Source organism: Panicum virgatum, chromosome 8N, assembly GCF_016808335.1.
Source record: "Panicum virgatum strain AP13 chromosome 8N, P.virgatum_v5, whole genome shotgun sequence".
Classification (NCBI taxonomy): Eukaryota; Viridiplantae; Streptophyta; class Magnoliopsida; order Poales; family Poaceae; genus Panicum; species Panicum virgatum.
In genome coordinates, this window is record NC_053152.1 from 50,330,100 (window position 1) to 50,355,108 (window position 25,009).

A 25,009-nucleotide genomic window follows, 5' to 3' on the forward strand; every position below is an offset into this window, starting at 1 on the left:
TGGTTGTACCCCTTTGCAACCAATCTTGCTTTGTACCTATCCATCTTTCCTTCAGGAGTCTGTTTCACCGTGAATACCCACTTGCAACCAACTGCCTTTTTTCCTTTTGGAAGATAAACAAATTCCCATGTCTTGTTTTTTTGAAGGACAAGTAGGTCTTCTTTCATTTCATCTTTCAACTTTGGATCTTGCTTAGCACACCTCCAGTCTTTCGGAATAGGCACTGCTTGTAATGATGCAATAAATGTCCTATAAGCAGGAGAGATACTAGAGTATGAAACATACTTAGCAATGTCATGTTCATAGTGTAAGCATCTAGGCCCTCTAGGTATGTTCCGGTGATTAATGACAACCATTATTGTGACTAATGAGTTTGTGCAGCTTAATGAATTATTATCGCTCATTTGGTCATATGTCAAAGAGGCCCCTCAATTTCATTATTCAAAAAGGCGATCTCAGTATTCAACTCAAATATATAACAAGACTAAGGATCTTTCTAGTCCTAAGTGTCGCAAGGTTGAGAAGGACACTTAGATTAGTATAGGTTTTATAGTTTTGTAGAGGTCGCACTATTAAGAGGGGTTAAGGCCAAGTAACTTGAGCATGGACATGGTCAATCAAAAATGGATGCACACTATGGTCATTCAGGTTCCTAGAAGTTCAAATAAGTGGTTTTCAACTTATATCTCAAGAATATTTGGATTTCATTCAAGACTCAAATCAAAAAAGGCAAAATCAGAAAAAGTCTATACACTAGTTTAACCGACGACTCCAACTTTCTATACAACGGTTAAACGAAGTTAGCAGAGTCTGGACAAGTTCTATACACCAGTTAAACCGACGATGTTTGAATTAATGTCGGTGCAATTGTCCAGAACGTTGGTTTTCCAGGGTGTTTCAAGTTCTATTCACCGGTTAAACCGACGCTATTTGAAAATTAATGTCGGTGCATTGGTCCAATGAGTTGGTTTTCTCAGGGATTTCAGAAGTTATACTCACCGGTTAAACCGACGATGGATTTGAGTTAACGTCGGTGCAGTTGTCCAGAGGGTTGGTTTTTCAGTTGATCAGTGGACAACTACACTCACCGGTTAAACCGATGATACGTCGGTTAATCTACCCAAGTTGTAACGGCTAGTTTTCCAAATGGGCAGTTTACATTCATCGGTTAAACCGACGCTGGCTATTGGAGGTTCGTCGGATTAACCGGCGCTAAGCAGTTTTCTGGCAGTTTTTCTCCAACGGCTTTATTCGTGTGAGCTGCCTATATATACTCCTCCAATGGGTCATTTTGAGCTCTCTTGATACCAGGCAACATTCATACACTCATATATTGTTGAGAGCCATCTTGAGCTTCATCTTCCACACATTTGTTCATTCAATCATTCAAGAAGCAAGACTAAGGACTTGAGTAGAGAGAAGCTTGTGTGCATCCATTCTTGGTGATCGGTTCTTGCTCAAGTGAAGGCCCTAGCTTATTACTCTTGGTGATTGGCAGCACCTAGGCGATCTTGGTGATTGAAGGTGTTTCTTCCGGAGCTTGCCAAGAATTGTGGGAGCCCGAAGAAGTTTGTACGTGGCTTGAGCTCCACCACGCGGGGATGGTGAATGGAGACTCTTAGTGAGCGCCCAAGTCTCGGTGATATGGGAGGTGACAAGACTCTTAGTGAGTGTCACAACATGGATTAGGGGTGTGTGCCAACACATCGACACCACGGGAAAAAAATCCGGTTGTCTCTTGCCCACTCTTTCATTTCAAGCAATTACTTTCATGCAATTATTCATGTGCTTGACCTTAGAGATCATACCTTAGCTCTACTTTGCTTAGTTTTATATCTTGTTGTATCTTTGATAGCTTGTGTAGTTTGCTTAGTTAGCCGGTTGGTGAATTGAGTCTTACTAGCTTTGCATAGGTTATGGTTGTTTTAATTATTTTAGAATTTTGAAAAAGGCCCAATTCACCCCCCCTCTTGGTCCATCGATCCTTACAATTGGTATCAGAGCCTCATTGCTTGTTTGGATCATTAGGCTTCACCGCCTAGAGCTATGGCCAAGATGGGTGGTTCGCCGCCTCACTTCGAGGGCAAGAATTTTGCCTATTGGAAAGTTCGCATGGCCGCATACCTTGATGCGATTGCCCCCGAAGTGTGGTTAGCAACTAAGATCGAATTCACCGGAACTCCCACTTCGGAACAATTAAAGTGGAATGCTAAGCCTATAAATGCAATTTTCGAAGCCATTAGTGAGGAAGTCTTTGCTAGAGTAAATGGCATGGACTTAGCAAGTGATATTTGGAAAGAGCTAATTGAAATTCATGAAGGCTCCACAAAAGTTCGTGAACAAAAATATCACTTGTTTAGAGCTAAGTATGATTCCTTTAAAATGCTAGCTAATGAAAATTGCAATGATATGTATTCTCGCTTGAATGTCATTGTCAAGGACATTAATGCTCTTGAAGTTTCTAAAATTGACAGTGGCTCCATCAACCGCAAGATTCTTATGCTCCTTCCGAAACCCAAGTACAACATCATCAATGCTATGCTTCAAAAGGAGAATCTTGATACGATGGAAGTGGGAGAGCTTGTGGGCAAAATTCGCGCTCATGAAATGGGTATCCTTGGTATGTCCGAAGAGCCAACTACAAGCAAGTCAATTGCTCTCAAAACTAAGGCCAACAAGCCCCGCAAGCTCAAGATGATCAAGTAAGAATTAAGCTCAAGCAATGAAGAAGAAGATCACCATGAAAGCTCATCTAATGATGAATATGGAGAACTTGCTCTCATGATGAGAAAGTTCACACGCTTGAGTGACAAGATAAACAAGAAGGGTTACAACTTTGACCCTAAAAGAAGAATGTTCTGGCCAAGGGAAGATGTCAAGTACAAAACATGCTACAATTGTGGAGAAAAATGTCACATCTCTCCCGATTGCCCCAAACCGGACAAGAGAAAGAAGGACAACAAGAGCAAACATCGCCATGATTCAAGTGATGATGATGAAGATGAAAAGAAGAACAAGAACAAAAAGCTTGGGAACAAGACGAGTCATGACAAGAAAACCAAACTCTTCCCAAAGAAGAAAGGCCACACCAAGAGAAGCTTCTTGGTGGAAAAACAAGAATGGGTAACCGATGTCTCATCAAGCGAAGATTCAAGTGATGAAGAAGACATCATCACCATCGCTCTCACAAATGAAGAACCATCGCTACGTCCACCGCCCATGTGCCTCATGGCCAAAGGTAACTCTAAGGTATGTGAGAGTGAAGATGATAGTGATGATGAGTTTGACCCATATGAGTTTACTAACCTCATTAATGAGTATACATCCGTCATCAAGAGGGAAAATGGCAAAGTCAAGATTCTTGATTAGTTTCACAACGTGGATTAGGGGTGTGTGCCAACACATCGACACCATGGGAAAAAAATCCGGTTGTCTCTTGCCCACTCTTTCATTTCAAGCAATTACTTTCATGCAATTATTCATGTGCTTGACCTTAGAGATCATACCTTAGCTCTACCTTGCTTAGTTTCATATCTTGTTGTATCTTTGATAGCTTGTGTAGTTTGCTTAGTTAGCCGGTTGGTGAATTGAGCCTTACTAGCTTTGCATAGGTTAAGGTTGTTTTAATCGATCCTTACACATAGCCATAACGAACAGGAGGTTTTCCAGTATTGACTCTATAATCTCTACTTTGTGCAAGGGGTAACTCTACAGGTTCAAAGGTGGGAGAAATATTACCAGCTGGGGGTGGCAGGCTCGATGGAGAGGAGTCCAAGGAGTGATATGGAACTGGAGCTTCAGCTTGTTCGGGTTGTGGTTGCTCCCCCGGCTTCTTAGTCCTCTTTCGAAAATACACTATGGGGCGCCCCTCCTGCTTTTCATCCACCTTCTTCTCCTGCTTCTCCCCCCGCTTCTAATTCACCTTCTCCTTAGTGGGGCATGGGATTACCCCAACAACTACAGCTTCACCATCATTCATCCCTTCCTGACCGTCAATACTTGGATCATCATGATCCCCACTCACACCTCCTAAAGCCTCAACATCCTCTGCACCACCAACAATCACACCTTCTGAAGCCTCACTCGCTAAATCTCCTGAACCCCCATACTCATTTATAGGACATGGGATTGTCCCAACAACTACTTTTTCATGAGTCACACCATCATTCTGCACATCACCATTCTCACCATACTCATTCCCCCCTTCTCTACTGTCACTCTCAGTGACTGAAGAGAACTCCTCCAAGAATGGATCAATATCACACCTTTTTGTGTAGTATGGTTCTTCTTCACGGAATATTACATCCATACTCACAAACAGTCTTTTTCCAATGGGATCCCAACACTTATATCCCTTTTGTGTAGATGAATAGCCAACAAAGATACACTTCAACGCTTGTGGGTCCAATTTTCCCACTGAAGGCCTGTGATCTCTGACAAAACAAACACAACCAAACACCTTAGAAGGCACTTTAAACTCTCGACGTCCCAACATGAGCTCGGCAGGTGACTTCATGCCAAGTATCCTAGATGGCATACGATTGATGAGATATACCGTTGTCATCACAGCCTCACTCCAACGGTATTTAGGCACATTCATCTGGAACATTAGAGACCTTGCAACCTCCAACAAATGTCGATTCTTCCTCTCAGCTACACCATTTTGCGGTGGAGTACCAGGACAAGTGGTTTGATGTATAATCCCATGATCAGAAGTGTATGCACCAAAATTATTATTCACATACTCCTTTCCATTATCAGTGCGGATAATCCGGACCTTCGCATTAAATTGATTTGCGACCAGCTTATGAAAATTTTGGAAGCATTGGAGAACTTCATTCTTACCCTTGATCATATAGATCCATGTCATACGGGTATAACAATCAATAAAGGTGACAAATCCCTTGAATCCACTTACAGATGTGACTAAACAGGGACCCCAAACATTAGAGTGTATCAACATAAAGGGTTCGCAACTACGAAGACCAATGTTGGGGTAAACTGATCTTGTATGCTTGCCAAATTCACATGCATCACATAGAAGCTTACTTCTATCTACCTTCTTAAAAGCATCAGGGTGCAATCTGCTCAAGCTCTCAAAAGGCACATGTCCTAACCGACGATGGAGTAGCAGGATTTCATTCACATCTCTTTTAACAACTGTTGTTAATGCTGACTCCTCTTGATTGACAAACCACAACCCATCACGCCTGACTCCAGTCCCAATCACTCTCCCAGTCCCCCTCTCCTGAAAGACACATGAGTTTTCATCAAAAGTTACTGTGCACTTGAATTGATCAATGATAGAACTTACAGAAAGAAGATTTACTAGAAATGATGGAACATGCAAGACCGATGACAGGCTAAGAGATGGTGTACACTCTATAGACCCTACACCATGAATTTGTCGGGATGTGCCATCAGCAATTTGAACAGACTCGGAATGAGTATATGGATTGTATGTTTTGAAAGAACTAGACATGCCCGTAACATGCTTGGATGTCCCTGAATCTACGACACATTCTATATGATGCCTATATGATGATGCAAGTGCCTATGCCTGAGTACCTTCGCCCATGTGGACATAGTTGGCGTTGTTACCAAAGTTACCAATGACAGCTGCAGGACCAGCTGGGGTGGTGATAGAAATCTCCTCCTTCTCCTTCCCCAAATCACACTCCCTCTTCTTCTCCAACACCTCAGCCTCCAGTTTCCCTTTTTTAACCAAAGCCACCAACCTCGCCATATCATTCACCAAATCACACTCATTCTTATTCACCAACACTTCAGCCTCCAATGACTCTATTTTGGCTTCAATCAATGTTTTTAAAAACCGAACCCTCAATTCCATCTCTATCTTCTTAGCACTCAAGGCCTTCAATTCCTCCACCTTTATCTTCAATTTGCCCTCCATTTCCATCTCCTCTGCCACTTCTTCAGCACCACCTTTTTTCTCTCTTGAATTTCATGCCCAAGAATTTCCTCGAGCACACACAGCAAGCAAGCTAGCAGCAGCTCTGTTTCACTGTCCGTGCACAGCAGCAGCTCCCCGTTAGCACAAGCACAACGGACTAGACTTCTTCCCCAAAGCACCAATCACCACTAGCAACCAATCAACAGCTTGTAGCCTTCATACGCACCAACCAATCACCACTAGCAAAAACCAATCACAATTTCACACGCAGCCTTCCCTGAACCACTGCAGCACTGCACAAGCATTCCTCAGCGCCCGCCCGCACGGCCTTTGCCCACACGCCTGCGACGCAGCACCACCTCACACTCGCGCACGCCCGCAGCACCGCCTCACGCCTGCGCACAGCTGCGCAGCCTCGCCTGCAGCGCCTCTTGCGCCGCGCGCGCGCCTGCGCCTCCCGTAGGGCCTCTCACGAGCGGCCTCGCCTTCGCCGTCGGCGTGCGCGGCGGTCTCACGCGCCGGCCACCGCGCGAGCTCCGGCAACAACTCTAACCCTAGCTTTGTATACCATGGTGTAGTTTGGGGAATTTTCTGGCTGGGCAATCTCCCCATAGTCATTCTCTTCTCTTTTATCTTCTCCATTTTACATAATAGTCCTTGTACATTTACTAATTACTACAATACACCAACAGAAATAATTGACGTCGTCGTTGTGTTCCTTAGGGCAGTCCTAATGAAAAAAACCATACTAGTTTCTACAATATAGGATATTGTACCAAGAATCTATTCTTCCCAACCCATGATTTCTATAATAGTGTACATACACAAGGTAACTTAAATGCAGCACAAAAATCAGTTAGATCAACTGTGGCAACTATTTTTACAGTAGCATGGCAAACAAACAGCAAAATTTCTGCTGTTGAACTCGGGGTACTCGGCCGGTAGTAGCTGGATGGCAAACAAATGAATGACAAGCCAGCATCCAGCTGCGTCACTCTCTCTCGTCCCGTCTTCTAGTACTTCTCTCCCTCCTATCTCTCTCACACTTCAGCAAGCAGAACAACCACTGACGCCGGCTAGCTTGGGCAGGGGAGGCCGGCCCCTCGCCCCTGCAGAGGCACAAGCAGCTGCTGGGCGGGAGGCCCCTGAAGGAGGAAGCGCTTGTCCGCCTGGGAGTAGCGGCGCGGGGCAGAGCGCCGCGCCCCCGAGCCCGATTCTACAGCACAAGCTGGTGGGGGTCGCTAACACGGACGGGAGCTCTGGGCTACAGCATAGCCATGGGCGAGCGGCGTGCGGCGGCGGTGGTGCCGATCTAGCTATTCCATCTTTCTTCTCTCTGGCGGTGTAGCAGGACCAAATCAGAGGGTTGGACGAGCGCGCGCCGCACGCCGGTCGATTCTCCGCGCCGTCGCGATGCGCCCAGGCAGCGAGGGAAATCGGACGCAAGAACTGATAGGTGAGCGCGCGAGCGAGCGTCTATCAGCGGCGCACAGGATCCGCACGGAAGCCGCTCGACTCACTCGAGTCTCCCCCAACGGGTTCGCCTCGTTTCTTCGTGCATCGGTGCGAGAGTCGACACCGTTCCTTCCTCAAGAAATCGTTTCTTCATTTTACGCTCTCTCTTCTTTAATTCCTATGCTACATCAGCAAAAAGCTGAGTTGTCAGAATAATTAATAGACATAGAAACCATCATAAATATACCATTGGGACTGCCCTTACTCGGCTGAGAATTGAAGACGATATGCGAGCAGGCGGAAGGTATATGCTATATACTCCCTCCATTCTCTTTTGATAGTCCAATTTCCAAAACTCAAATATTCACAAATGATAGTGCTATTTGCTATTGATAAGGACCATGGCAATAAATAGCACCAGTAACAAGGAGTTTCTAGCAAAGACATTGGAGGACTAGCAAAAAAACCTTGTGTTACATTAATTTGATGATAAGCAAGGTTGTTTTTCCTTGGTCATTATGTCAAGGTAAAATAGGACTATCAATAGAGAATAGAGGGAGTATATAGAAGGGAGGACGGCGGAGGAGACGATGGAAGACTACTGAAGGAGAAGTCAGCTGTCGGCTCCATTGGTTATTGCGAACGCCCAATGCTGAATCTACACTCGACCGTAACTTTCTCCCAGCGGTCGATTCACGTGCACCCACTTTCTCTCCGCCTCCCCACTCCTCTCCTTTCCCCTTCATTTTTTTTTCTTTTCCCCATCTGGATCTGACCGCTCCTCCCCATTCCTCTCTCCCCTTCCTCGATCTCCTCCATGGCAGCCGGGAGGTCCGGCGGCAGGACCCGCGCTACCTGGGTGCGGCCACCGCCTCCCTGGGCCGCGTGCTCCCCCGCCGGCGAGGAGGACGACGGGGCAGCGCGGATCCGCCGCTGCCTCTCTGAGATTTTTTATTTTTTATGTAAATTGTTTTCTTTTTTGTAAATTTTCTCTTGATTTTTTAATTATTCTGTACATTTTTTCAAATTGTTTCTTGAAGGGTCCCTCCCCTTAATTTTTCATTGAAAAAAATTTCTGCTCTCTAATTTTTTTTCTTTGGAAAAAATTTCTGCTCTCCAATTTCCCTTGAAAAATTTGCTTCTGCTCAAAAATTTTCTTGAATTTTTTTTCTATTTTTTTCACCAAAAAACGACAAAATACTTACTAGAAATGGAAAAAAGTCACGGTCGACCGTACGCACCTCTTCCGTACGGTCGACCACAAACTAGCGTGGCCCTTGCGAGCACCAACACCAAAGCTTTAATTTGAAACCTTACCATACTGGCTACTACAACTCTAAGTAATAAAGCCCCGTTTGGGCTAAACTAGAGTACAGTTGGCCGTTCGGGCCACCCGCCCGACTCAGCCCGAGTACAGTTGTCATGCCAGGATGGGCTGTACCACGGGCCAAGGCCTTAGCCTAGACATGGCATGGAGGCCTCTTATCCGTGCCGACTAGCCCGATATCACAATCGGGCCCTTGTGCCATGCCAGTCCGTGGCCCGTCTATCTATAAACCACTCATTCAATCGAGAATTAGCTACCTTTGGCACCCCACACGCTATCACAGAGCGAGAGGGAGAGAAGGATTGGTGAGGAGTAAAGAGAAAAAGGGAGATAATGCAATAGAACAAGCAAAGCAAGGGAGAGGGAGCAGATTTGACGGCGAGCAGACACGCTGTTGAGCCTCAGATCAGAGGGCAAGTCGAGGAGCCCTGAAGGCCAACAAGCAGGAGGCCACCAAACATGGCACCGCTGGCTTGTGCCGTCGCCCCTCATTCTTCACTTCCTTCCCCCTCTTCAATCCCCATCGCCGGCCATATAGGAGAGGGACGAGAAGGGCTAACAGCGTCGGATCTGGCTGAGGAGCGTTCGGGGGGTGAGGCGGAGTGGCGACGGGTTCGAATTGTCAGCTACAAAGGGACGTGAAGGGAGAGGGACACTGTGGGTGAGGAGAGGCGGAGGAGGTGAGAGTTGAGGCGGATCTACACTGGCGAGGCTAGGGTTTTGGCTGGAGGTGGTTAGGGGAGCGGAGTGGGGCCGGAGGAGGGGGTGGGGGATATTAGGGTGGAGTGAGGGAGACGAATGATGAGGCGAGGGTTGAAGGCCGGGCGTCGCCATTTACATATGGGGTGCCGATCGTGCTCTCAAGTCTCGCTGCCTCTCGTGCTCGTACCAGCCCACCATGCCTGCTGGTCGGGCTGAGGTCTATTCGTGCCAAACCGAGCCAGCCCATGTGCCAAGGCATTGGCCCAGGACAGCATGATGCCCGTGCAGCGCCAATAAACTAGGCTATGGGCCAGCCCATGGGCCTTGGGTCAGATGGAAAACTATAATTTGGAGGGCATATAGAATATGAACCTAGGCTTTTTTTTAACCCGATCCTTAAACTATATATCTAGGCTAATTTGTAGGATCTTTAACACCCTTAAAATACATAGGTAAATACGTACGTACATATGTGTAAGTATGTATGTATGTCCGTCGTCCTTTGTTCCGAGCATTATTACCAAAATTAATATCACTCATCAGGAAGCTGCCCAGAACTTGGCAGCCAAGTATGTACAGTTATGTGCCGTGACGGACATCGAAACCTCTGAGGTTTCATGGAAATTCACCTGCCTTATGCTCTCTACCACTTGCTAGCAGTATATTTTAGAGGCTTAATTTGGATGTGTGGAGAAATGGATATGCCAAATTAAAACGTCTTCTTGTCTTCAATATCTCCCTCTATATATGTATAATATAAGCAATGTTGAGTTGGTGACTAAATATGAATAACTATTATTTTCTGGAAGAGAATAACTCTTGTCATCTTCCAGAAAAAAAAATAGTTATCCATATTTTCCACACTAAGTGGTGAATAAAGGAATGCAAAAAAAAATTCGGATATAATAGTGGATTTGCGAGTGCACAGTGCACTGTAGGTTTACCATCACGCCTTGTTAAAATAGAACAAAACTAGGCACTGAAAATATGTTTCGGTTTTCACAATTCGACACCTGAAGTTGGTGCCAGCTATGCTATGCATGAGAAAGTTCTCAAATCTCAAGGCAGGTCAATTTGGTTGTCTCGTCATCCCTCGTCACCATGCATGATGAAATTAAATACGGAGGAGCCAAGGCAGGTCAATGACTCATATGAACTGGATTAAGGTACTCGACAAGTGGCCCGATTCATTCTCGTCGTCACCTTCTTCCGATGATACCGATATCGTCGCCAGCGCGGCGACATCCAACGCCGCCGCCGCCGCCGCCGCCCTGTGCCGGCGCATGTGGCCGCCGAGCGCCTGTCCGGTGGGGAACACCATGCCGCACGCGTTGCGCCAGTGGGTGTCCGTCGCGGTGCCGCCGCCTTTGCCGGGCCGCGTGCCGACAGGAGGTCGAGGCCAGCGGCGCGCACCCTCGGCCGGCTGTGGCTGGTCCGGTGGCCGCCGAGCGCCTGGAACGTGGCGAAGCGGCGGCCGCAGGTGCGGCACCGGAGAACGCGCCGCCGTCGGCCCCCAGCCGCCTGCCGCCGCCCTGCTTGGCGATCACCTTGCTGACCGGCGACGGCGAGAGAGACCAAGGTTTTCCTTACCGGTAAGGAAAAAAAACCGGAGGTCAGCGAGAAATACGTTTATCGGATTTCTCGGAAAATTATCGGATTTGCCATTTTGATTTCGGATGAAATTTAGAAAAAAATTCTCAATTTATGCAGGAAGTAACCTAGATTATTTCCAAACAATCTAATAGTATAAACAAGATACAACAATGCATATAAATATGACTTTCTTGCCACAACAAACAGTCTGTTTAATATGGCCACCGCTATCGCCATGGCTTCCTATGAAGTCGTGGAGGGACGGAGAGAGATGGGGAATGGAATATGAATAAGATTTAGTGTTAGGAGGCAGCGGGATGGCCTGATATTTGGCTGCACCAATTTGGTTTGGGTGGAGATTCAAAAAGGCCGAAAATTTCGGGCGATAAGTAAAAAAACCGGACCCCGCCGAGAAACAGGATTTTCGGTTTTCTCAGAAAATTCTCGCCGAGAAATTTTTCCTTGAGAGAGACAGCGAGAGCAGCAGGAGGAGGCGGTTCGTCTTCGCCGTGCTCGCCGCCGGCTCGTTTCTTGCTGTGGCCACGCCGTCGCCCATGGATGGTCACCGTACGTGATAATGTAGTACTCACCAAGCAGCAGCAGCTGTTAAGCAAGCCTTGATGAACAGAACAATCAAGCAAGCAGGCTATCGAATTGGAGAAGCTAGCTTTGTAGACTTTGGGGTCAAGGTCAAGGTCAAGGTCAAGCTGGATATCCAATATTGCTAGAGCCACATGGTGAGTTTCTGAGTTTTTTTTCGACAATATATAATGGATTTAGCTGTGCTTACGTAGTGCCACTTGTTCTTTCTTACGTAAGATCCAGGCGTGCGATCCGAGCGTATGTGTGGCGTCAGCCACGCCTTACTACGCCAAGTATCTATAAATCTCTAATATAGAAATATTATGTCAATAACCCATTAATAAACGTATATAAGATCCCATATATCTTTTGGCTTGGTACTGTTATGTTAGCTATACACATGCTTATTATTATTTTTTTTGCGGGTAACACATGCTTATTATTATGACCAGAAGTCCATGGACTTTGTACCAAACAATTGGACCTTAGATATGGACATGATGACGTGGTTTCTAGCATCTAACAATTAAACTTCACAATTATTCACATACATGCATATGCTTCAAACGGGGGTATTACGGAATGTTCCGCACAATCCTTTTCCGAATCTCATTATTATCCCAGTTGTTGAAATTTTCCCATAGTTTTTTTAATACTATATATATATATATATATATATATATATATATATATATATATATATATATATATATATATATTGCCAAAGGGCAAGTTTGGTCGTCCTCAGAAAATAGAAGTTACCCACTGTTTACTACTTCAGCAGACTACAAGTCTAAGTATGAACAACTGGCAGTTAAGCGTGTTGGACTACCTGCGAACTTTCACTGCGTCTTCGGTTGTCTGGTTGGTGAAATAGATAATCATGTGAGCACATATATATATGTGTGTGTGTGTGTGTGTGTGTGTGTGTGTGTGTGTGTGTGTGTGTGTGTGTGTGTGTGTGTGTGTGTGTGTGTGTGTGTGTGTGTGTGTGTGTGTGTGTGTGTGTGTGTGTTGACCACATCTTCTTCTCTAGACTCAAACAGCAAGTCAACACAAAAATAACCATGTGTGTGTGGACATATATGCATTAAGCTCGAGGAGGAAGCTGAACGTCTTCTTGATATACAACGCAGAATTCATTAGTAAACGGTGTAACCTCTATCACGTCTTTATAAAAAATAATCGGCCCACCTAGCTCCTGTTGGTATTTGTTTTTATAAACTTAGTCAAAGTTAGACAAGTTTGACATACAACAAACCTAAAGTGACCAATGCAATAGTTTGGATGGAGGGAGTATACATATGATGCTGGTGCAAAACAAAAAAAAAATGATGTTCCAGCATATATATAGTTATAAGCTGTTCAATATAATTAAGCTATCATCATATAGATACATTTAATTTTGTAAAATAAATTAAATAGCATGCTTTTGATTGCATCCTAGGCCAAGTAAGTGGAGATCGCGCTGGGGATAAATGATGAGGCACCATGAGGCACCATCAAAGAAGTTCCTGTGGACCCTTCTTCTTCTTCTTGTTCTGCGCTTGGGATCCAGGAAATTCAATGTTTATATTTATTTATAGAAAAATTCTTTGGAATTCTCCAATCCACCGTCTATACTAAAAGTACATCAATGGTCCCTAAATTTGTTCTAGTGTGTTATCTAGGTCAACTCTTAAAATGTATTTTTTCAGATCCCTAAACTTGTTTCAAGGTGTCACATAGGTTCCTAATCTCTCAAAATGCATTTTTAGATCCATGAACTTTTCCCGTGGTATCATGCAGATCCCTAAACTCTCAAGATGCTACTGTTAATTTAATATAAATATTTTTTCTTTTTGCTACTTTAAGTTAATAAAAAATTCTTTTGCTACTTTAAATTCAGTAAAATTGTTATTTTGATTTTTACTGAGAATGGGAACAAATCATCTTAATAAATTTATACAAAGCGTATGCAAAATGTAAATATTTAGTAGAAAATATTCACGATTAGCATTGATATCTCCATGTTAAACGAGAAAACTATAATATCCACCGTTGATATCAAATGATCTAAATTAACCCATGATGTATGATTAATAAATAGCTAATTCAGAATTAAAATGGTCTCAACGTAAGATTTCTAAATGAATTGACCGAGAATATAGTTTAATAAATACTTCATTTTGAATACAATTAATTAATGGCAATTTTCATGGATATGAAAATTCACCTTGAGAGTTTAGGGACCGAAATGTACATTGAGACAATTTTGAGGACCTGAAGATGCATCTTGAGTGTTTAGGGACCTGAATGATACCTCTAGACAAGTTTAGGATCTAAAAATACATTGCAAGAGTTTAGGGACCTAGCTAGATGACACCTGTAGACAAGTTCCAGGACCGCCCATATTTTTTACACTTTTTTCCTATCATTGCCATTTGGCACAATCACTTATTTTACATGTTTTTTAGAAACCTAATTTTACATGTTAGTGATATATATGTGGGGCCCATGCTTCATGGAGATATTGTTGGCAAATATGGATTGCAATTTTTTTTTTGAATGGCACATATATAAGAAATTCCTCCTAATATAACGATAGGTTACTGTATAAGTGGTACATCACCACAATCTATTTGATTCACGCAGAACATAATTACAAGCTAGTTATTAGCTGCAAACGTGATGGCTCAAATATATAAAATACTGTAACAATATTTAACTAGCATCACATACATGTACACTATTTTAGTTTTTCAAGGAAAAAATACATTTCATTCCTCGCTAGATGCTTGTGATGCCATATATCCTAGCTTAAGCAATGGACATCTCACTAAATTTTCGATTAGGAGGTACTGCAGCTGCAGGACACGGAGAAAGAGGGGATGGGGAAGAAGTAGTTGTGGTAGGCCTTCTGATGACCAACAGAAAAATCATCGCACTGGATTGATTCTCCCCGTAACAAAATACTGTTCGGATGGATTGATTTCCTCCGATCCGTAACAAAAACTGTTCGGATTTCCTCCTGAGTGATGGTTTGTTTGGATCTCGGATCTGAGCTATTCTGTTGCAGCCACCGACGAAAGCAGTTTACCCTACTGATGATGAAGCCCTATAAATACAATAGCCAAGCCCTCTTGTTTCCCATCCATCCATCATTCCATCTCTCTCTTCGTTCCTTCCACTACTCCTGTACGACCATGACGATGAAGCTTTTCGCCCTCTGCTTCGTCGTCCTCTTCCTCCTGCTCAATGGTAATTAAGCTACTAGCAGTCAGCCTTGCTATTAGATTATTGTCAGTCATTAGCATTCCTGCCTGCAGCAAATGCATGCGTGCTGGTGATGGATGGTTTGGATTGTTGCATTTGCAGGCCGAGTGGCGGAGTCGAGCCGACCGGCGGCCGGCGGCGATGTGTCGCCATCCCGGCGGCACCGCCACGACCACGGCCGCCACCGCCGCCACCACGGCCGCCCCACCGCGGCCGACCCTCGGCCCAAGCTGTTCGTGTTCGGCGACGACTTCGCCGACAACGGCAACGTGGCCTCGGACCCGAGCCTGGGCGCGGCCTCCCGCTCGTGGCGCTACCCGTTCGGCATGTCGGACGCGGCCCACGGCCGGAAGCCCACCGGCCGCTTCTCCGACGGCCTCGTGCAGTCGGACTTCCTCGCCAAGATCATCGGCCACCGCGCATCGCCGCCGGCCTACCTCGGCGACGAGTGGGACGACGTCATGGACCCCGCCGGCATGAACTTCGCCTTCGGCGACTCCGGCGTCTTGGACGTGCCCTCCGGCGTGCCCCGGCTCGGCAAGCAGGTCCAGCAGCTCGCCAGCCTCATCAAGGCCGGCGTCGTCGACGACCGCGACTTGAAGGGGTCGGTGGCGCTCGTCGCCTACTCCGGCAACGACTACTCGAATTCCACCAACGACGACGTACGTACTACTAGATACTTGATATATATGATTTCTAGCTACCTATATATCTCTATATATACATATATATAACATCTATCTCATCTATATAAGAAATATGATATATATGCATCTGCAGGAGCTGGTGACGAAGGTGGTTGAGGAGATCGGGAGCGCGGCGTGGCGGCTGCTGGACCTGGGCGTGAGCAAGGTGCTGGTGAACACGGTGCCGCCCTTCGGGTGCTCGCCGTGGCTGTCGCGGCTGCACAACTACAGCTCCTGCGACGACGGCGGCAACGCCTTCGCCGACCGGCACAACGCGGCGCTCCGGGACCGGCTGGCCGGCGAGGACGACGACGTGCTGCTGCTGGACGTGAACAGCATCATGACGGACCTGGTGGCGCCCAAGCCGGGCTCGGCGCTGGCGCCGCGCCTCACGGAGCGCCTCCGCCCCTGCTGCGAGGCCGTCATCGCCGGCGGCGACGACGAGGACGCCGAGGGCGGCGGCGGCGGCGGTGGCTACTGCGGCCTCGACGACGGCTACACGCTGTGCGACCACCCGGAGGAGTACTTCTTCTGGGACGTCGTGCACCCGACGCAGGCTGGGTGGAGGGCCGTCATGCAGCTGCTCCAGGGGCCCATCATGGCGTTCCTCGGCATCTCAAACCTCGAGCACTTTTGATGTTTGATGGATCCATCATCCTTGCATGCATGCGTGGAAGCTAGGAATTATAATAATGTAATGGACGAAGAGGCGATCGATCGATATAGCATTATAGCTAGCTAGATAGTTTTTCCACACAACGCCATTATGCTGCTCCTCCTGCAAGAAGCACACGACGTCTGGATCAACCAAGCTCACCATCGGAAAACATGGTGGCTTCCCACTGATCTTGGCATCGGTAACGCCACAGAGGTCGAAGAACTGGCTGTCCTCCATGGTGGTGGTGTCATCCTTGTCCCATACGCCTCCGTCGATGTCGGCCAGAGTCCACGTCGCTATGGTGAACGCAGCAGGAGAACGATGATCAGGGGTGATCATGCACACGAGCTTGACGACGCCAGCGGCTGTGTGACGCCGACGCACCTAGCCGGGTCCACGGCTTCTTCGACGTAGTACCCGCGCTCAGACAGCAGGGCCTCCGCGGGCATGGGGACGAACCGGAGCTCGGCGGCGTTCTCATGGAGGACGTCGGCGAGCAGCATGCCCTGGTAGTAGTCGACCCAGGCCAGGAAGCGGCCGGCGACGGGGACGACGGCGTCGGAGTTGAAGGAGGAGAGGTCCAGGCCCGCCGCTTCCATGGCGGGAGGGATCCGCAGCAGCCTGAAGCTCCACGACGGGTGATCGCCGCCGGCGCCAGAACCACCACGGCGGGGCGGCGCGTGGTGGAGCACGCAGAGCTCGACGTCGTGGTAGTCGCGCTGCGTGAGATCCGCGACGGTGAACTCGCCGTCCTCGCCGTGGCGGAGGACGCAACGCTGAGTTTCCGGATGACCGCACGCAACGAAAGTTACAGTCGACATGACCCACCACGTGATTCCCTTCCCCACCTGCTCCCTTCCTCCTCTATCCATTTTTTCTCTTTTCTCATTCTGGATCTGGATCCAGGCGAGCCGCCCGGCGCTGGCCGTCCGTCCTCCTCCCCATCCCTTTCCTCTCTTCCATGGCCGGTCGTCCTCCTCCCCATCCCTTCCCTCTGCCTCCCCCTTCCTCTCTCTCCCTCCCTTCCTCTGCTCCATGGCCAGCTGTCCTCCTCCCCCTCCCTTTTTTCTCTGCTCCATGGCCGGCGGCGGGGGAGGAGAGGCGGGGCCCCTCTGCTCCGTGGCCGGCGGCGGGGGAGGGGAGGCGCGGCGGGCCCCTCTGCTCCATGGCCGGCGGCGGGGAGGGGAGGCGCGCAATCCGGCGGCAAGGAGGTGAGGGGTGGCGTGGCGTGGCGGCGGCAGGGACGGGAGGCGCGGCGCTGGGGCAGCGGCGTGGAGGGGAGGCGGCGGGGTGGGGAGGAGGCGGCGCCGCCCGCCGCCGCGCCAGATCCAGTTTTTTTTTTCAAAAATTTTTCTACAATTTTTTTTTGAATCACTTTGATTTTTTTGGATGAATATTTTTTTAATGATACAAAAATTTCTTGAATTTTTTTTGCTCTCCAATTTTTTTTTCTTGAAATTTTTTTTGGTCTCCAAAATTTTTCGTCAAAAAATTTTCTCTCTCCAAAATTTCTCTTACAATTTTTTTTCCAAAATCGGAAAACGACAAAAAAATTACTAAAAATGGAAAAAAAAACAAACGGTCGGGAGATCGACCGTAGGGAGCCGCTCCCTACGGTCAACCGTAAATTAGCGATACCCGACGGAGGACGCCCATGCCGCGGTCCAGCATCACGCGCTGCCGCTGGCGCCGGTAGGGCTGGAAGTACCAGTCGTCGCGCTTGGCGTCGACGCCGATGAAGCAGGGCGGGAGCCGCGTCAGCGACGGCGGCGAGGAGGTGGAGGAGGGGGAGGAGGCCGAGTAGACGAAGTAGTCGACTGGGAAGAAGCCGGGGTCGGGGGCGGGATCCGTGAAGGGCGCGTAGGCCCTGAACAGGATGCAGCTGCCGTGCGCGGCGATGGCGGCGGGCTTCATCATGCCCGGGATCGACGGCCGGCCAGCTGCTGGCCAGATGATGTAGAGGCGGGACGCCGCCGGAGGGTCGGCGACGTTGAGGGAGGCGCGGATGGGCCTGCCGGTGCAGTCATGGGAGTCCGCGGCGGCGTCCTCGTCGGCGCCGTTGTCCGGCCACCATGGCCAGCTGCTGCACCGGACGAAGCGGTCGAGGATGAGCCACGGCGAGGTTGGTCTCGTCGTCATCGCTCGAGAGGATGAGCCCGGCTTGGCATGATCGATCTGCAATGGTTACGATCCTAACCTTTCCTTGTGTTTTATACATTGTTACCTGTTGTAGTTGTAGCTAGCTCGATCGGAATTCGGATCGGTTGACAACACATCAAACTCGTGTATTTCTAAATAATAAATTTGTGTTAATTAGTTCAAACTTTACAATATAGTGTGTGTGTGTGTGTGTGTGTGTGTATATATATATATATATATATATATATATATATATATATATATATATATATGTATGTATGCGGCAATAGTATTTGGAAACATACATTTGTTTAGTTTCTAAATGCTTTGCTCATCATCACAACAATACACACTGAATGGAAAAAGAAGAAGACTTGTAGAGAGGATGATGATCTAGTCTAGACGAAGAGGTGGAGCAGCTGCAACGAGGAGGACGAACGAGGCCTCTCGTACACGATCATCTGCGTAAGGTCCACGTCATCAGAATCCATACAGCTGTTACTGGGCCGGCGGTGCCGCCTCATGTGGCCTCCAAGAGCCTGCCCCGTCGAGAAGCCCAGCCCACACGTGCCGCACGCGTGGGCCGCCACGGGCTTGTTGGGCCGGTGGCGCTTCGCCGCCGCCGTCGGGCGCCGCCGGAGGTGGCTCGTCCGGTGGCCGCCGAGCGCCTGGAACGTCGCGAACTGCCGCCCGCACGTCCGGCACTCGAACCGCTCCCGCCCTCGCCGGCGACGCTAGTCGCGCGGCGGCGACGCCGTGCCTGCGCCCGCTGCTGCTGCTTCCTCGGAGGACGAGCCGCCGGACAGGGAGAGGAAGGCCGCGGCGGCGGCGTCGAGGCACGCCGGCGATCGGTGGCCGTACTGCTCTTCTTCTTCTTCTCCGCCATGAACATGGAGGACGAGATCGTTACAGGAATGCTCCATGTCTGCTGGGCTGCTAGTTATTAATTGCTGGAAATTATCTGGACTTGGATGCGTGATGCAGCAGATGAATACTTGTATATATAGTAGGTTCTACTACTAGCTTACATGAGACGATCGATGATGTACATGCGTACGTGGCACGAAAGGAGAGTGCCAACAATTCGTTTCACACGGGCACGCGGTGCGTGTGGTTCTTTTGCCGTGTCCGTGTCGGATTCAAGTCCTAGAAACCAAGTGCTAGCTGCCCTGATGGATCACCTGGATCGATCGAAACTGATTGAGAAACCTGCGTGCAAGCAATGCTGTCCACCTAGATCATATCGATCCACGCGTGTTCATGCTAAGAAATGACGTACAGGCCGATCAGAACGCGCTGGACTTGTACAAACACGTCTTTGAATAATTCATATATATTTTTTCAATTCGTCATGCATAAGAAAAAAAAGGACCTGTTAGTTGATACCTAGCAGCTAGCTACCTTTTAATTGTTATTCGTCACGCATAAGAAAAAAATTCAAGAAAAGAACTGAAAGACCTAATTACTTCGTGTGTATAGCAATTAAGGTAACTAACTGTTAACCAGAGGTGAAAAGACATGCATGTAAAATTAAGACATACTGTACTAGTTTATAGTATGAAAAGAATGCTTGAAAAAACAAAAAGAACCACCAGCACCACGTAGGTGATGTCGATCCGTATCAAGACCCCAAACAAAAGATTAAGATAGGGGAATAATAAATGTGATCGCATCCGCTAATGCAAGAGTGCATCCCATATAGCTTGCTTAAGACCTAGGCCGTGTTTGGTTGGATTTCATGGAATTTTTTTTCCATTTTTGACCACTAATTTAGAGTATCAAATGAAGTCTAATTACAAAACCACCTCCACAACCCCTCGTGTAAATCGCGAGACGAATCTAATGAGGCTTTTGACTGCGCGATTAGAGAATGGTACTGTAGCATCACTGTAGCAAATCATCAATTAATTACCGTCATTAGATTCATCTCGAAAAGTTACACCCCGTCCCTAAAAAGATTTTGCAAATAGACTTCATTTAGTACTCCATGTATACGAGATTCTCTTCTCGAAAAACGTGCGCGAAAAATTTCCATTAAAAACCAAACGCGGCCCTAGCTAGTTTCGCACGGAGGTCAAGCTAGCTATAGCAGTCATCGGGGAACAAAGGTGGGTATCTGTACGATGACGCTGGCAAACATATCCATTATGACCTACCTAGGAAGTTTCTCAGAAACTTGTATGGATCGAGAGCTAGCTCAAGTACACATGCATGCTGCTGTCACCGTTGTTCACTGATACCATTGAAGTTTCCAGGAAACTCATCACCTGTTCTGTTTCCTTCCTTTATTTGCAACAACCAAATAAGTACATAAATTCTTCACTGGCTTCATCGGCTCTTGCTTGCATTGTGAGCCACAATACTGATAACTGCAGTGTGTGCCCATCGCCACGACTTGTGGATCGGAGTAGCTAGCAAAGTGATGACTTTTTCAATCTCCGTAGACACGCGTAATGTACGCGTGCAGTTTGTAGGTCTAGCTTCGTGCACGCTGGAGGTCGATCGGTATGACTAGCTCTATGGGTGTGTGGTGTGTGCTTGTGCTAGCTGCTGCGTTCAAAAGCACAGTCAAATTAGAAGGTTTTAATAATAATCGTACATATTCGTCATACTCACAATAAGTTTTAATCGTGTTCTGGGAACAAGGCCACAAAAGGATAGTTACTTTTTACGAGAAGAAAAAAAATAAATTTGGAAAACAGCAGTAAGGTAAATTTTATTAGTTTACTTTATTTATCATTTATTATTCCATTCCCTTGAATACATCACAATTGTGTTTCATAGCGCGCCGCTCCTACCCCGCGCCACTCCTCCGCCTCACCCCCGCGCTGCTCCTTTGGCGCACTCGTCGCACCACATCGCCTTCTCACCCCTCGTCGTGCCACTCCTCCACAGGCGGCGCGACGCTGCTCCTCCTCAACCCGCCGCTCCTCCAAAGGACCCATCCCGCGTCGATCCTCCATGGGCTCCGTCTTGCATCAGTCCTCTGCTACCGCGCCTCCGCCCGCACCAAGAGCCACCCCGCATCCTCCCAACAGCTGGAGCCCACGCCCGCTCACCTCTCCTGTGCAGAATGAAGCGTGATCCGTTGAAGTGGGTCGGAGCGATCCACTCGATTTGGAGAAATCAATCTGACCCACATTTGATGGGAATATTCCCATGCATCCGGGTTGAACCCAAACCAAACGCAAGTCCAACTTGCTCGAACCCGTACTGATCCCCTTCAACCTACCAACCAAACACACTCTTAGAGTTGGGGTCTATTATTATCATAGTTTAAGTTCACTTCGTCAAACTTTAGAGGAAGCTGGAGACATCATCTAGCTTGACAGTGGGCAATGATTCCACTTAGCATTATCATATATTGTGAGCTCAGCTAGAGAATATATAATAAGTGGGCGGTGGGGATCCAAGTCCCAAGTATGCATGAGGCATCTATATGCATGACAATGATCTATAGCTAAGATGAAGGCCCGGCTACATATTTATAGAAGGGGCCGGTAATATAAAAAGTATGCTGGTACGGTGTTTTGTTTGGTGATCCTAACCTCAATTCAACAAGTATAGATGCATATAATTAATTTGTCTTCACCTAGACACACACACACATGTTGGGTAGGGCTCATGCATGCATTGATTCATTTAGAGTGGACATTACCAAACAAATAAACTGTGCAAGGATCGGAGGACAACTCAATGCTAAAAGTATTGTTAGAAATAACTGTTGATACCAATCCATAATTAGCGAATGGTTACTGTAGAATCACTGTAGCAAACGTGGATTAATTAGGCTCATTAGATTCGTCTCACGAATTAGCACCCGTCTGCGCAACAAAGTTTTATAAATATATTTATTTGACATTTCAAAATAATAAGATTTTTTTTTGATGTGACAGGGGCTAAAAAGAAGTCCTATTTGATATATATATATATATGCCTTTCCATTCGTTTTTAGTTTTTTTTCTTTTTTGTTGAGACTTCGGAGATGTAGTTGTTGATATATATGGGTTGTGTAGCAGAGTTGTATGATGTCAATATGACAATTAGGAAAAAAAATAAGATTCGCCAAATTTCACAAAAATTAATTGCACAGTGATTTAGTATATTCTCCAGATAAACTAATATAACCCATGATAAAAAAAGGCATGTTAAAGCTCATTACAAACATTGTTGCAGCAATATAGCCAATTAACTCGTCATGAAAAAAAAACAATATACTAGACTACTATTTAGTTCTTATTACAGTAACCAACCATTCAATCGTTGTGACACGCATATACAGTGGCGGAGCCAGGGGGGTGCTCAAGCCCCCCCTACCACCTTGGCTTCCATGGAAGCCTCCCCTACAAATTTTGTGGAGGAAAAAGAAGGAAGGAGAAAATTTTGAGGAGGAAGAAGAAGGAATGAGAGGAGGGAGGATGAAGAAGGAAAGGAGAGCCCCCTAGCTCTAGATCCTGGCTCCGCCGCTGCGCATATATATGTGCATCGGCTGATCAAGTTGTGTAATTTTCCTGAATATCATCCTGATGCAATTAGTAACCACACCAAAGCAGCAAACCAAACTTAATTTGATCTATCTTTCAATTCATCATATGAACTTGATTAATTGAATAGGCAATTGGCCCTCGTCATCATCGCTGCCGCTGAACGACGTCGTCGTCGTCGTCTCCGGCACGGCGGCGTCGGCGACATCGAACACCGCCGTCCGGTGGCGGCGCATGTGGCCGCCGAGCGCCTGTCCGGTGGGGAACACCATGCCGCACGCGTTGCAGCGGTGGACGTCGCCGGCGGCCCCCTTGCCGGGGCGCGCGCCGAGCAGGAGGTCGAGGCCGTCGGCGCGCACCCGCGGGCGGTTGTGGCTGGTCCGGTGGCCGCCGAGCGCCTGGAACGTGGCGAAGCGGCGGCCGCAGGTGCGACACCGGAACGCCCCGTCCGCACGGTCCGCCCGGTGGTGGTGCCTGCCGCCGCCGGCCTTGGCGATCACCTTGCTCGCCGTCGACAGCGACAGGTAGAGCAGCAAGTCCACCGTCGACGATCTTGCGGTGGTGGTGGCCATGCCCACACACGACAGCAGGGTGTGCTTGATCGATCGCGTAGGTGCTACCGAATATTTTCATGCTAAGGCAGAGCCACGGATTTATATATAGGCGATCGTCGACCGAGGGACCCAGAGTCAAGGCGTCAAGCGATCGCCTGCTGCCACGTGCGACGTATTCGACAATGAGCGAAGCTTCTGTGCTCTTTGCTGCAGCGGTTTCCATTGCATTGCTGACGATGTGTAGACGCGAGCTTCGTGGCGTCACGTACGCGTGTGAAGTTGCGAGGACATGATCTATCCATTGATTCCATTCCATGATGTGGGTGCAACAACGTACGCAGAAATTTCATTATATTTCTGGGGGTTACCCGGCCGCGAGTTCCATCGGCCGGCGATCTTAATTAGTTTGAGACTCATTTAATCTAATAATTATGACCGGCCAGCAGCGTGAAGTAAGCAGAAACACTATGGGAAACAACCGTTTTGGCACTCGGCAAAGCCCTTGACATAGCTCACTCGGTCTCGACGATTTTGATGGCAAACATAATTTTATTAAGTGTTTTTTGTCGGGCACTCGGTAAATACCTTGCCAAGTGTTTTATTGGCTCTCAGCAAAAAAAAAGGTACGCTTGCCAAGTGTTCCGATTTTCCAAAGTATTTGCCTAGTGATACTCTGCAAACAGCATGTTTGCCGAGTGCCAGCATGCGTTTTCCGAGAGTGAGTGTATGTCGTGCCTCTGGAAATGAGAATGCAAATTAAACACCCATTCTAGATAAAGAAATAAAACATTTTTTTAATAGCTTGTATCGTGTCTGGTGTGCTAATAACTTGAACTTCTTCTTCTTCTTTTTTTTAAAAAAAGAAAGAAGTGTACAGTCGATTGAAAGCCGAGTTTCGCCTGTTTTTGATTGGCAATGTCATGCGCATTAACATTGAAATTAGCTAGCGGAGTATGTGCTGATTTGTTATGACCATGCGCATGACTTTGAAGATGAATCGCAAACACCGTATATATATGCATGCTTTGCATCAATTCCACATGCTCGCTCTTCAAAAGCAGATGTTATTTTTTTCCAAAAAAAGAAAAGAAAAGCAGCTGTTGTTGCTAAATACTGCTTATTCTTCTTCTCTTCTTTTTTATGGGCATGCCGGCATGGCCCAGTAATCTTTCCACACGCAAAACGGTAGATTATATATGGGTCTGCACCTCTGATGCAAATTATTAATCACGGTGGTTCATTATATTCTCTAAAGTAAATTTGCCCACAGTTTACTACTTGATATAAATTATAATATGATTTGCTTGTGGCCACACACATACCAACACTGGGAACAGGAACTAATAAGTAATAACACCTAATTAACATAGCGTGTTGGATGCATTTGCCATGTACAGCTGTTGGCGTTTAATTTCCATTATCAGTCAGACAGTAATGATGATGATGAGCACCAAAGAATTAGCACTTGGCTTAGTTGTTATTAGAGGCTAATTAAAAGGGTTCACATCATGCCACATAAAATAAAATGACCTTGCTTGAATCTCTAAAGTCTGAAGTCCAATATATTTCTCACAACGTAAGTATTAGTCTTTTTCTCATACAAGTCAAGTGCGTATTAGGCGTAGTGAGAAGCAACTAAGCAACTGTGCTTTGGAGTAAC

At 47.2% G+C, this 25,009-nt stretch overlaps 3 protein-coding genes and 1 pseudogene across 3 annotated transcripts; 1 reads left to right on the forward strand and 3 right to left on the reverse strand.

Moving 5' to 3' along the window:
- Nucleotides 1–10,321: 10,321 nt before the first annotated feature.
- Nucleotides 10,322–11,228, reverse strand: LOC120685229 (annotated as a pseudogene).
- A 3,530-nt stretch (nt 11,229–14,758) lies between these two features.
- LOC120685230 (GDSL esterase/lipase At5g03600-like) lies at nt 14,759–16,151 on the forward strand. Its single transcript, XM_039967038.1, has 4 exons — nt 14,759–14,813; nt 14,931–15,490; nt 15,609–15,932; nt 15,975–16,151. The coding sequence occupies exons 1-4, from the start codon at nt 14,759–14,761 to the stop codon at nt 16,149–16,151; spliced, it is 1,116 nt and encodes a 371-aa protein (XP_039822972.1).
- A 2,470-nt stretch (nt 16,152–18,621) lies between these two features.
- On the reverse strand, nt 18,622–19,234 carry LOC120685231 (zinc finger protein ZAT18-like). Its single transcript, XM_039967040.1, has 2 exons — nt 19,091–19,234; nt 18,622–19,045 (listed from the first exon to the last, which is right to left on the reverse strand). Exons 1-2 carry the CDS (start codon nt 19,232–19,234, stop codon nt 18,710–18,712), a joined length of 480 nt encoding a protein of 159 aa, XP_039822974.1. The 3' UTR covers nt 18,622–18,709.
- Nucleotides 19,235–22,526: 3,292 nt separating this feature from the next.
- Nucleotides 22,527–23,406, reverse strand: LOC120686397 (zinc finger protein ZAT11-like). Its single transcript, XM_039968595.1, has one exon. The coding sequence runs from the start codon at nt 23,365–23,367 to the stop codon at nt 22,900–22,902; it is 468 nt and encodes a 155-aa protein (XP_039824529.1). The 5' UTR covers nt 23,368–23,406; the 3' UTR covers nt 22,527–22,899.
- Between the last annotated feature and the right edge of the window lie 1,603 nt (nt 23,407–25,009).